Source organism: Cenococcum geophilum (assembly GCF_001692895.1).
Source record: "Cenococcum geophilum 1.58 unplaced genomic scaffold K441scaffold_2, whole genome shotgun sequence".
Taxonomy (NCBI): Eukaryota; Fungi; Ascomycota; class Dothideomycetes; order Gloniales; family Gloniaceae; genus Cenococcum; species Cenococcum geophilum.
This window is the reverse complement of record NW_027137560.1, coordinates 1,174,656-1,188,568: the sequence shown is the minus strand read 5'-3', so window position 1 is coordinate 1,188,568 and position 13,913 is coordinate 1,174,656. Positions and strand designations below refer to the sequence as shown.

The 13,913-nt window shown below is 42.3% G+C and overlaps 2 protein-coding genes across 2 annotated transcripts; both read right to left on the bottom strand.

Moving 5' to 3' along the window:
* Positions 1 to 6,103: 6,103 nt before the first annotated feature.
* K441DRAFT_683634 (NAD(P)-binding protein) lies at positions 6,104 to 6,948 on the bottom strand (the record flags this gene model as incomplete). Its single annotated transcript, XM_067651709.1, has 5 exons — positions 6,104 to 6,306; positions 6,359 to 6,429; positions 6,473 to 6,595; positions 6,631 to 6,739; positions 6,804 to 6,948. The coding sequence occupies 5 exons, from the start codon at positions 6,946 to 6,948 to the stop codon at positions 6,104 to 6,106; spliced, it is 651 nt and encodes a 216-aa protein (XP_067509693.1).
* Positions 6,949 to 10,928: 3,980 nt separating this feature from the next.
* K441DRAFT_692093 (uncharacterized protein) lies at positions 10,929 to 13,658 on the bottom strand. Its single transcript, XM_067652535.1, has 7 exons — positions 13,030 to 13,658; positions 12,710 to 12,968; positions 12,279 to 12,628; positions 12,178 to 12,228; positions 11,766 to 12,121; positions 11,206 to 11,708; positions 10,929 to 11,143 (listed from the first exon to the last, which is right to left on the bottom strand). Exons 1-7 carry the CDS (start codon positions 13,243 to 13,245, stop codon positions 11,043 to 11,045), a joined length of 1,836 nt encoding a protein of 611 aa, XP_067509692.1. The 5' UTR covers positions 13,246 to 13,658; the 3' UTR covers positions 10,929 to 11,042.
* Positions 13,659 to 13,913: the final 255 nt, after the last annotated feature.

Below are 13,913 nucleotides of genomic sequence, written 5' to 3'. Positions count from 1 at the left end.
AGAGACCTTAAAGATATTTCTAACTACTTTTAGACCTTTTACGGACAGCTAAGCCTTTAATATTACGACCGTATTAGCCGACCGTTCCTTTATACACTTAGTTACGCCCAAAAACTATTCTATAAGTACCCCTATTATAAACATTATAGATTATAAGTAGGACCTATTTGCATATATTACTATAAAACGCTATACCCCCAAAGAATTCTATGGCGTTATAATTAATATAGGTACCTCTAAAAAGTCTACCGCAGGCTATAGACAATACCTTATATATAGGACTACTATAAATAACAATACGGATATTAATATTACGTAAACTAGGGCCATAAACGTCTAATTCGGCATCGGCTTAACCGCATTAATTAGATTAGTTAAAGTTAAGACTCTAATTAGCCTAGTTAACTTCCACGTAATAAAAGCGGACACCCCTTTCCTACTCTATCTTATAAATATAGATAGGTTATAGGTATACTATAATAATGTTACGGACACCTTAATCGGCCCCACAACTGCCCTAGAAAGCAAGCATATTACCCTACCAATTATATAATGATTTGGACACCCGTTCCTTATATAGGGAGAGACTTTACGGACCTACATTTAGGAATCTTTCGACTATAACCCGTGCTACCTTACTAATATAGAGATCTACCGCCTATACCGCCGTTTCGGCCATTTATTAGCCAAAAAGCTGTATAGAGTCCTTAAACGCTCTAGATATAACGACGTTAATAGGAAGGCAATTAACCACCTAACTAAATACTGCTCCTTTTGCCAGAAATACAAACGTTCCCTAGGCTAATTTAAGTTCACCCTTTATAAGGACCTTAACTTTAACCACTTAGTATACGTGGATATTATATACATTAACGGCAGTTTAGTATTATATATAATTGACGAGGCAACCCGCTATTAAGCCGCCCGTTAGTTGTAAAATATATCCGTAAAATATACTTAGGATATTTTACAGACCTACTAGATTAATACATATATTAGACCTCTACAGTATATTACCCACAACACCGGTAAGAACTTCATTAGTAAGGAATTCTAGTAGTATACTACAGCTATGGCTATATTAACAAAAGCTGTTCCAGTTAAGGCGCACTAGTCCGTTAGGCTTATTAAGTAAGCTTACCTAGCCTTACGGAGAGCTTACTAAATTATTACGGATAAGTATAAGGACATCTAAAAGGAACTAGCTTTATAGATAGCCGTAAAAGCTATTAATGACACCGCTAGCCTTAACGGACTAGTATCTACCCTCTTAGTTTACGAAGCCTACCTAAGGATAAGCAACCTAGGCCCTCCTACCCTGTCTATTATGGAACGAGCAGCTATAATACGGAAGGCAATAACTAAAATAGTTAAGCTATAGGCTAAGTAAGCTATTAATAACGCCTTATACCACCGTAACGGACCTAATACGACCCTAGTATACGACCTCCCGCTTAACTCTAAAGTCCTTATATAGCGTAAAAGCGGCAGTTAGAATAGACCTTATTATCTACTAGCCGTAGAAAACAAGACGTGCTGTGTATAGCTTTCTAGTAGGCCAACTAGCTTTAAAAGTACGTCCGTAAAACCCTACTTTCGGCCCAAAAACACCTATAATGTTAAACCAGATAAACTGGAAGCACCTATTAAACTAGATAAACTAAAAGCACCCGCCGAATTAGACAAACTAGAAGCACCCTTGCCTACCCTAGAAGTCCCCTAAAAACCCACTAAACCTACTAAACCTACTATAAAGCGTAGTTAAGGACGCCCCCAAAAGCACCCCATAACTAAGAACACCGTAATAGAAAATTACCTAACCTCCGCAGGAATATCCGCAAGGCAATCTCCGCCTGTGGATATATTAGTTCTAGTATAGAAAACCCCGTTTACGGACTTATGACGTAAAGAGATTAACGGACTACTTAAAAAGGGTGTCTTTGCGGTTATAATAGAGAAAGACGTCCCGTAAGGCGTCCGTATATTTAACTTACGCTTTATTAATAAGATTAAGTACCCTAGTACTAATAAAGCCTTTAAGAAATTAAGGCTTATTATACAAGCTTATAATAATAAGGGAAAGGACTTAGTCCTTACGCAATTACCTACAATTTAATAAGTCAGCCAACGAATTATACTTATACTTACGCTAGGACTACAGCAAATTAAACCTATAGCCCTATACTTACGGGATATCTCATAAGCCTATATACAGTCTAATATTTACCTAAGTAGGGACATCTTTATACGACTACCCTATAAGCTTAACCTATAACTAGGAATAATTTTATGGGTTATAAAACCTCTTTACGGAGTACCAGAAGCTAGGAACTACTGGTTTAAAATATACTACTAGCACTATATTAGTAAACTTAAAATGGAACAGTCGACCTATAACCCCTGCCTCCTATATAGCCTATTAAACGGCCTTAGTATTATTAGACTCTAAATAGACAATACCCTCTTCTTAGCAGACTAGATATTTATGGACGCTAAAGAGACTAAACTATAAGAAGCTAAGTTCCTAGCAAAGCCATAAGAGTAGTTAACTAAGTAGACTCCAATTAAGTTTAACGGAGGCTTAATTATATAAAAGGGTAACTTAATCTAGCTAACCTAGGAACGCCAAGCTTAAAACCTAAAGCTTATTATAGTAAAGCCTATAGACCTTACTAGCTCCTACGGAGAGACCTATAAGACCGTAAATATAAAGGACTAATACGCTATATAGCGTGTAAGAGGCGCCTATATTACCATAGTCTGCTAACCCAAATCTACCTATAACTTATCCTTTACGGCCTAGGTAGTAGATCCGCAAGAAGAAAATATTAAGCAGCTTAATAAGCGCATTTAGTAGCAAATTAATAATGTAGTAAGGGGACTTACTTTTGTACCACTAGACCTAAGTTCCCTTAGCTTACTAGTATTTACGGACACCTCCTTTACTAATAATAAAGACCTATTATTATAAATCGGCTTTATAATTGTACTTATAGACTATAATTAGGACGCAAATATACTATACTAGTCTTTAATTAAGTATAAATAAGTAACCTATAGTATACTAGCTTCTAAACTATATATACTAGCTTATAGCTTTAATATAGCAGCCGCAATTAAATTAACGGTCTAAAAGATTCTATAACTAAAGCAGTTACCCCTAGTTTTATACACCAATTTAAAGTCCCTTTATAACTACCTAGTTAAACTAGGTATAATATAAAAGAAGAGGCTTATAGTCGACCTAATGTGCTTATATTAGGCCTATAAACGACGTGAGATTATAGAGGTTAAATAGATTAGCAGTAGAGATAACCTAGCGGACACCATAACTAAGGCAAAGCCGTATTAAGCCCTTAAAACCCTAATTAATATAAATAAGCTTAACCTAAAGGTTATAGAATGGGTAGAACGGGACTAACGGAGCACCTACGGTATATCTACGGCCCGTTGGAAGGCCGTACGACTTATTATACGGTATAGGTGGAAAACGGTAGAAAGCTACGGTGGAACTTAGTGAACTTACGTGACCTACTAAATTTTATAGGGTAGTTGAATTAACCAATTACGATTTTCCATCCCCGGGATGGAAAATCGCCATTGGCTCGCTTAGCACTAGCGCCTTGGCGGCCCTTAAAATCTGACTTACTGCCCGTCAAAAGGCCGTACGGTTTATTTTACGGACCGTAAGCAGGACTTACGGCCAGCTTGAGGTACCGTTTGGAAGGCAGCCTAGACGGCACCTCGGGGGAGATTTCCTATATATTTTCCTTTATATTCTATAGTTTTATTAAAGCAATTACAGAGGCTGTACATAGGTGGTTTCATTTTTTAAGTACTGCCAGTGTATAATTATAGCACCTGTTGTACCAAACGCGTGCTTACGCGTTCGGTACACTAGGTACGCGTTTACGCGTTCAGTGCACCAACCACTCGCTTACGCGTCTGGTGCACTTATAAAGCACTGACTAATTAGGGGGGAGGTGCATTAGTATATAGACTACATAGTCTGCTTTATATAATTGACAGTCACCATCCAAACAAGCATACGATACTACATGTATTTCGTGCCCGTGGATACGACTCACTCATACTATTAAGTTAGTACAAACAGTAATCTATAATAGTTAATCTATAAGGATATATATACAGCGACTTTAGTAGCTAAAGTCTTTAGAGCTTTTGTAGTAATTATTACAGCATTTAATTTAGACGTCTAGTAGGGTAACGCTGTTAACGCATTTACAAACAGCCTAATTAACAAAATCGTCTATATTAAATATCCAGATAGATTTACCATTAAGGGTAAATGTTTACTACTATATAGAGCTCTTTACAGACTTCAATAATTGCTACATCTTTAGTATAATAACTTTAGCAATTAGCTCGTTAAATTAGGGTTAAAGCCCGTCAGTAATAAGCCGTACCTCTACTATAACAACTCACTAATTATGTTCTTCTATATAGACAATATCTATATTACCTCTACTAAAGAAAATTAATTAGACCTTTAAAGCTTTAAGGAAGTACTAATAAAGAAGTATAAGATAAAGGACCTAGGTAAACTGTCCTAGTTCCTAAAAATTTAAGTCTTAAAAAATAGGAGTTAGAGGAAGCTATAGCTCTATTAAGACTCCTATATTAAGAAGATTGCTAATACATTTTACCTAACTAATATACGCTTAGTTAGTATACTAATAAGCACTAATAAGCTCCTACCTAACCCAGAGGAAGCTTTAAAATAGGAAATCTACATCTATTAAAGGATAATCGGATTACTCCTCTATGTGACCTATATCATAAGACCTAATATAGCTAGAGCCTTAAGCAAGCTATTAAAGTTCCTACAAAACCCCTTACCTCTACACAACGCCACGGCCTATTAAGTAATCACCTACCTCTATTAAACGAGGACACTTGCAATTAAATACTTAGGTTAGAATATAGGAAGTTAAGCTTTTATAGGAGCAAGTAACACAGCATTCGGAGACAATTTAATAAGTAGATATAGCACAGAAGGATACCTATTCACCTTATTTAAAGGAGCAATTAATTAGCGCTCTACTAAGTAAATAATAGTAACAAAGTTAAGCACAGAGGCAGAGCTTATAGCTCTGTCCCATGTAGAAACAGAGTTAATCTAGTAAAGTTACTTCTTTAAAGAAATCGAATTATCTTTAAATAAGGAGCAAACAATCAGCTATAATAATCTATAGACGATTAAACTGCTTACAAAGGACGGACAAGAGCTCTCTATAAAGCTTTAACATATCAATATATACCATCACTAGCTTCGCCAAGAAGTACGTAATAGCTAAATTAAAATCAATTAGACGCCTATAGCTGCTATAGTCGCAAACAGCTTAACAAAGGCCCTACCGCGTTAGAAGCATAAGGCGTTCGTTTAATAGTTAAATCTAGTTAATATTAAGGATCTAATTTAATTTAATTTAAATGATATTAGGTAAGGTAACTATAGAGGATTTCCTTTAAAACTTAACACCAAATTGCCTATCATAACTTTTCGTTTTATTTTCTATCCAGCTGCTCAGTCAAGACTAAGCAGCTGGGGGGGTGTGTCAACCGTTGAGGTCACTCTCAGGTACCACCTTATGACTCACCACCTTATTCTCGTATGTCTTACTACTGTCTCAGTCAACGACTCGGTCAACGACACGGTCTATGACTTGGTCTACGACTCGGTCTACGATACGGTCAGCAAAGTAGTCTACTACCTATTTTCCTTATGTATTTATAGAGGCTCTAGAGCCACATTCAATAGACAGAGTTCTTCTTAGTGACTTGTCCGTCCGACAGAAGAGCCCAGGTTCGGGGACTAGAGTGCTAGGAGATGGCTTAAACCTAGCTCATTGTGGCTCTCGTCAGGGTGCTAGGATTATTAGTAAGGAATCGACACTTTTGTTTTATATTTCTCACCAGGTAATCGCATCAGATTACTAGTTCGGTTTTAGCATGGCTTTGTGAGTGAGTTCATGAATTTTTTTCCCGGGCGTTGGAAATTCTATGATCTTCTTCTAATAATTAGAAGACTTTTGCTATATTTGACTCAATCCGAGAGTTTTAACAATGCCATATCAAATCATCAACAAATCCAGCCTCCATCTATCGTATGCACGGCACCAATGATGAATGATGACTCGTCACTCAAAAGAAATACCACAAGGTTGGCTACATCCTCCGGCCGACCCGGCCGTTGAAGAGCTACCTTCTTTACTTCAGGATTCTCCTCGAGAGATTTTGCTGTTTGTTTGGCCGACTGTATAACCATTAGGGTAACAATGTATCCTCCGTGTACGTAGTATTACGTTAGCAGGCTAATGGTATAGCAATGGGATACTATCAGTTTTAACATACGGCGCAAAACAATTGACCCGTATGTTCTTTACCCCAACTTCCTTTGTGACTAATCTTATCAGCCCTAACTATGCAACCATGCTTATTCACCGCATACGCTGCGCCATATTGGTGCCCTGTCAAACCTAATGTGCTTGCTGCATTAACAATGAAACCGCCATCATCTGCAAACTGCGGTATCTCAGCCCTCAAACACTGCATGACACCCGTTAAATTGATCCTAATACAAAAATCCCACTCATCCTGATCCAGCACCTCGATCCCGCCCTCCGGTTTTCCCATAGTCTTATTTGTGACTCCCGCAAATTAACCGCGCCATTTAGCTTCCCAAGTTCCATGACTGTTTCCCTTATCCAAGCCTCGACTTAGGAGCGTCCACGGACGTCGGCTTTCGTACCGGTTACTTTGACATCAGGTGCGGCGACAACTTGAATCGCGGTCGAGTGCTTCTTCTTGCACGCCAAGCAGTGAAAGCGATGCGCCATGGGTAACAAGGAGTTTGGATATTGAGAGGCCCATGCCTGAGGCACCACCTGTTATGGCAATGATTTTGCCTTTAAATGAAGCTACCATTATGTCGGCCGTGTAAATGCAAGGAGGAGTGGCGTTGAGAACTATTATTTCACCGATCAAAAGGCTCGACTAGGATTTACACATCTGGAGAAATCAAGCCATCTTCACCCCTATCACTCGGGGTTGAGAGACGCCTGTGCGGGGAGCAATTATCCGGAGAAAGTTTTCCATAGCATACCCAGTTGGATGGTACACTATCCTCCACCTTCGTCCTCCTTTGGGTAAACTTTTACTCATAATTGTACCTTGGAAACGGCAATGCAGGAGGAAGTCGGCAACGGGGACGGAAAAGAGTCAAGCTCTCAGCCGATTATTACAATAAGCTTCGCGAAGAGCTAGCGTCACAAGGTCTGATAAAAGTGGAACGCGCAGGCACGACTCAAATAAACATGGGTGGAGTCTGGAAGAAGTGGAAGCTGTAAGTTAACTACTTATTAGACTTCAACCATGGCTTACCAGCAATTAGATACTATAAAACGCTTAACTACGATCCTATTAACTTACTCAAGTTTTCGATCCCAGCAGATTATATAGCGTTCTTTAAGTAGATTTTAGATTGCTACCCTCGCGTACGGAAGAAGTCTAGTGTCCGTCAATAGTGGAGAGTCCTCAAGATGCTGTATAAAGAACACGCAAATGGATGGTTGGATGAAAACTTAGTGAAAGACGTGAACAACGTACAAATCCGATCCGCGGACGCTACTAAAAGGATCATTGCTAATGTGAGCGCTACAGTATATTAAAATTCTGAAGAAGTACAAGCTCGATACATCTGTATGCGATAAACTAGTATTGTCGGTCGACGACCTTCTCCGAGTGCTACACTACCACTGGGTGCTGTATATTCCGACGAGGAGCAGCGGCTGCTACTTGCTACGCTTTCCTCTTTGCCGCTTATGCAGGTTCTCGACCGTGCTTGCTGGTCGATGCAAGAGTAAAGAGCTTCGACAAGTGCAAAGAGGATAATACGGAAGAAGAAGGTCAACCTCACGACTACATTGACGAAGATGATGAAGACGAAAGCAAGTATTGGGATGACAGTGGGGATGATGCGGACGAATTCTCTTTTGCCGATGCGGATATGGAAGAGCTAAAGTCAGCCCTCTACAAGCATGTCACAATACCCGCAGTAAAAGTTGGAGATCGTTCAGGACTGGCTATGTTCATTACAGTAATCCACACAAAAGGAGAAGCGTTCCATTTACTTTCCTTTATTTACCGGGGAGCTGACGAGTTTACAGGAAAACATACAAAGTATATCAGAATGCCAATCCCTTTCTCTGTCCCATTGCACACATGGTTGCTGTAGGACTTTACAATAACGCATTTGCCGCCTTAAATATACAAGATCCGAAACATATCTTGCGTGCCCGAGTTCCTGCTCGAAAACTAAGCAGAATCTTCAGATGGAAGGAGAGCAAGCTGAAAGAACCCATATTTCGCGAACCCGAACGTTTGAAAGGTCAACCTTTGACATCTAAAAGGAATTTTTTGCCTTGGCGCGCTCAAACTGCTGGCCGTTACATGAAGCAGCTGGGACGAGATGTCGGCCTAGAGGATTCATTGGTTCCCTCAATCTCGAAGTTGGTTGAAGATTTTAGGCTCCGATCAGCGTGGTTATTTCCGCCTCTATCCTCAGTCCGTCCATCGACGGCTAGACAATCCTAATCTTTAGCCGTCCATTCTAATCAATCCGGAAGTTAACCGTCTCTAATCTAGATATAGTCCTAATTAAGGTTGATATTATACACCCTCCTGTCAATTCCGGTTGTTAGCGCAGCCACATCTGCACGGCCTTACTTTCCCTTAGACAGCAAAAATACCAAAACTTCCCCTACAAAAAGGCCGTGCAGACGTGGCTGCGCTAACAACCGGAATTGACAGGAGGGTGTATAGGGTTCTCCATACAATACGCGCCAAGAGGTAGTGTTTTATGGACGCGTCGCGGGATATACGTTGAATAAGGTCTGTGCATTCACCCCTTACTATACTAAATCAGCCGAGATCTACGCCAAGATTCCGTACTAATCCGTCTTTAGTCGGATGTAGTCCGCTTTTAGTAATCCGATCAGTCCATCATCTAAATTAAGCGTCTCAATCGATCCAATCGGGACCCTATTCGTCCATCGGACGGCTTACCAACCACACTGGCAGATGTATACTGAGAACTGCATCCATTCTTCCAGGATTGGGAGCTCTTTACGCTGAGGTTGTTGATATGATTCAAGGATTTCCCAGGCGAAGAGAAGGTCAGGCAAGGGAAATACCGCATCCTGGATGCTAGGCGGAATAGGCATACCATCTGTCCCGAGGACTGGAAACAAACGGTATTTCCAGGGTCTCACATTGAGATGGCAGTGCTTGTTGATGGTAGCCTTGGGCGGAGCGTTGGGAACGGCGTTTGCCCTCGACTTGGATGCGGCACGGTGAATATATATGCACACGATGACGGCTCCAGAAGATGGTACGTTACTACCCTAAGCTCAGGCATCTCCTTCGCACACATGATAGATAATGCATTAATTGATCCTATAGCGACGCTTGTGGGTATTCGTGGGGGATAAGCAACTGCCCTATGTATCGCGAAGATCACTTGCCCGGATCAAACGATGGCGGCTCGCGAATCACGCTGTTCGACACTGATCAACCAATACCGAATTCCGACACGCTGGAAGGGCTTGAAAGGGAACTGCAGAATGTCCAGGTCTTCAGGTTGGTTCACTTTCAAGCAAAGGCACCCTACCCCGCGACTAGGCATGACGTGGTCACGTTGTTCACCCTCATGTTTTCAAGATATCTGAGCGGCCTGGAGCTCCGAGCCCTGTCAAGCGAGTTCGCTGCGCAGGTCCCTGAATGTTTGTCTCTTTGTGGGTCGTCCAAGCATATCTGGAACAACATAAAGATCAACCTCACCAGGCCGCTCTATACCCCTTTTCACCACCTTTACCCTTCAGCCTTTGTCAGACGTCAGTTTCAGCCTAGTTTCACCACTCTCTAGGGACCCTCCCCTAGGGGGTACTACGCCACCTATATATAAGCCTGCATCTACGTAGATTTCAATCCTCACATGAGTTGGACAGCCTTTCTTTCAGCCCTGGCAATAATCAAATAATCATAATCAGCAGGCCGATTCTGATTTTTATATAATCACCGACGTAGATTATGATTTGATTATATTGACTATACGATTACACCCTAATTACCTAATATAGAAGTCAGCGAGCCTTCTGGCACAGTTAGGAGGGCCCGAAGAGTCTCACCAAGATGCTGACCGCCGCATACCTGCCTAATTACCGCATTATGAAGTTTGTGATAGCTATCTAGGAAGCCTCATCACCTACCTCATTTGCTGCCTTCTGCTTGCCCGAGTTCTGAGGAGGGATAGTGGTAGTTAAGGTTGGTATTAACAAAAAGGTAACAAAGATGCGCACACGGTATTGTGATAGAGTACCTCCGATTACGCGCGCACGGCTATATTTTGTATGTAAATTTGTTTGTTTTAGGCGTGGCGGAAGTACCTCAGCACTTATGGCGATAATCGCCAAAATAAACCTCAACACCAGAATCTCTATCACCACCTTCTTCTTATTGCCCTAGGTGGTTATATGATTATATCTATATAATATAATCACAAACCTGATTATGATTATGATTAGATTAGTTACATTATAATCATAATTAATGTAACTAACTAATTGATTATTGCCAACGCTGCTTTCCTTGCCAGCCCGCCTATAAGGCACTTCCACGCCAGATGCGGCTCGCTAGACGCGGATCGACATGGACTCTCCGTTAGACGTGGGCTCTCTCTCAGATCGAGGCTTGCGGCGACTTAACCAAAGTCTTTCCATCAGCCATTCGTGTGGGTTAGGGGTGGTTTATTCTTCTGTGCGAAGGTTTATATTTTGATCCAAAGTTAGTTAAGTTAGTTAAGCTAGTTATGGTTTATAATACTTCTTATTCTGAAACTATTTCTATTACCATGCAGCCGTTTCCGTAAAACTTAGTTATGTCCACTCTAAACACTAATCGGCTTTTTGAAAGAGCTTGCCGCAAATACTGAATACGTCGTTGCCCTTTCAGTTCCGCAGTTTTCATGACAGCGCCTGAGACCCAATCTGCCATATAGCGCAGTCATTGTAGTTAACACCTCCCTTCCAAGCCTTGTTACCTCCGGGACCCGAGACCGAGGGGCCTGGTCGAGACGGTAAGTTTCACACACATTCAGCAATATGAGTCTAAGGGTTTGTAACTTACAGCCATCTATAGCAGTCATGAAGTTTTGCGTGCACTCTGTCAGACCCATGGCCTTGAAGTCAATTTTGAACTCTGCTCCCTGTGCGCAAGCTCCCTGGTTAGCGGTGATCACGACCGAGATCTTCTTGTTGCTATCGCTAGTTTTGGAATTCGGGTCCACGAAAGAACCGGCGCCAAAGGACTGCAGAGACCATCCCCCGCTCTGGGTGAACTGCATGTTCTTGTCGATGAGATCCTGGCAGTATGAGGTGGCAGTATTAGACGCAGAGCCGTCGCCGTCCCGTGCGAAGGTGGTATCACCATCGCTGCATTTGGGTTTGTTGAGAGGCAGCTGGACGGGGGATGATGTAGAGGTTGGTGGATTATCGTTTGCGGATGTGGCTGTGGGGCATCCGACGGTCGCGGAGCCATCGACTGTAGTTTCAACGGTAAGATATCTCATATCATTGTCGCATGTGCAACTGGTGAAAACCCCTGTGGGGGAAATTTCGGTCTCGGTTTCTCTTGTTTAACATTGATTTAGTTCGGAGCCGAAAGGTGCTTAGAAAGAAGTCACTCACGTTATGAATCTGCAAGAAGTCGGTGGGCCCGTTACGACAGGCGTACTAACAGATATGCTGATCGTTTGTGAGGGAAGCGTATTGTACGCACATGGAGGAGTTGTCGACTCAATGGTCGAGTATATCCCCGTTTTGCCCGCGCTTGTGCAGACGCACCAGCTTTCAGGGTTGGCAGCAGGTTCGCCTTTGAAATTTTTGCCGTTCGTGTCAGCGAAGCAACTGGGTGGAGCCGTCGGGGCTGGGTTGGCAGCAGCTGATGCGAGGAGCTTCTGCTGCTCGTCCCAGTAATCCTTGTCGAAATAACTTTCATTGATTTCAAGGGCGTTTTCCAGGCAGGGGCAGCCGTTATTGGGTCCCTGCCGCTTGGTCAGCACATACGGTCAGAATACAACAGTCTGGGAAGGGCGCTCACAGTTGTACACTTCTTGTCTTCTCCCTTGCAATCGGTGTCGTCACATCCTATCTATGTGGTAGGTGAGTAGACATGCCGTAAAAACGGATGATGGCACTTACGGAGTTCTCATCTGTTGTTGCGGTAGGATTACACGCTAATAATGTCGACGAAGATGTCGACGAAGATGTCTCTTGAGTGGAAGTGGGGCCTACTTCACCTTGCTTGAACTTCAACTTTGCTGCTAGGTTTTGAGTCGACGATCCCATGACAACTGTTATTGCGGCCATGTAAAGGAGCAGTTTGTTCTGCTCTGCCTTGCTCTTGGCGATTTGCCATGCCTTGAGCAGAACGTCCGGGGCACTCTTGGATAGTTTTAACCCTAATTTTTCCCACTCGCCATTATTAATCATATCCAATACACCTCCAGGTTTCGAAGCTTCCGTTGCTGCATCAATCAAGCAGGTAAGAACTGGACAAATGGAATGTCAGCAGGTGTATTTTGTGGCATGTAATCCAATCGTCATCAGAGAAGAGACCTGAGAGAAATTACCTGTAAGAAGAGGATCATCTCGCTTCCGAATCTTTACTCCAGCATTGCATGTCTGGACTGCCGTCTTCACTGAACCCTCCAGTGAATCCACAAAGGCTTCAGGGAGCAGTACAGACACATCTCCAGGTGATAGGCTGTCCGCTGATGTGGTAGCCGTCTCAACGGAGAGTTGTACTGTGGAGGTAATAGTCGAAACTACATTATCTGTTGTGATGGTAGCAGTAAGAAGCGTCAAGTACTCAGTGTTGACTCCAATCCACTATTCACGATGTTATAATGACAGCCTGGATACACCGTTTGACAGCTGCAAAGGGACTGACCTTTGTTGTACTACCTTCTTGCGTCAGATAGTTGGTGTCAGTTCCAATTGGACCTAAATACTCCTCCGCAGGTCCGATCCCTACTGTAACAGGATTGACACCGATCTGGCCAGATAAGGTAGGCACAATAGCGTTCTCATGTATACTTAAAGTAATTGTAGCAGCCTGCACTCTGACAAATAGAGTAAGATGAAGGAAGTATGATAAGAGGTACATCTGGACCTTATTGTTGGCTTCGGGATTTCAGATCGATACAGAAGAGGAGAAAAAAGTTCGCATTCGAAGATTCGAACTTGATCTGTTTGAAGAGCTTGGTGAAAAAAGATTGCTATTGTAGATGCAGGAGGTGTGCTCATTCTTTTATATCTTGATGCGTACATTCAGTGCTGCCATCCGCCGTGTGCATGCCCTGTCTTAATCTTCTCGCCAGCGGCAACGACTATCTGTCCTATTGCACAGCCGGGATTCCGATGATAGGATGTAGTATTCTCCATCATCCTGAAGGACATTGTCTCTCCTTTCGAAAGTTTATCATCAGTTGGTTTCTGTCGACCTGGTGCCGATCACTACTATATTAGGGGTAGATCAGGGATGCTTATGACTCATCAATTTCATGTATATGTAGTCTCTTTTCTTCATAGATCAATCTACACAACGAGTTCTTCTTTCCTGACATCTGCGCACGGACTTCCGATCGACAGTTTCACTGACTAAGCAGTCACGATCCCTAGCACCACCGCCCTAGCAAGGTCTGGATTGAAAACACCAGCCGTGAAGCTCTAGAGTGTCCATCTCAAATTTCTTTTCAGAACATACGGTGTTGTGCTGCGCCTTCCATCCTATGGGATGTGATGTTGCGTGGCAATCGGAAATTGACGAAATTG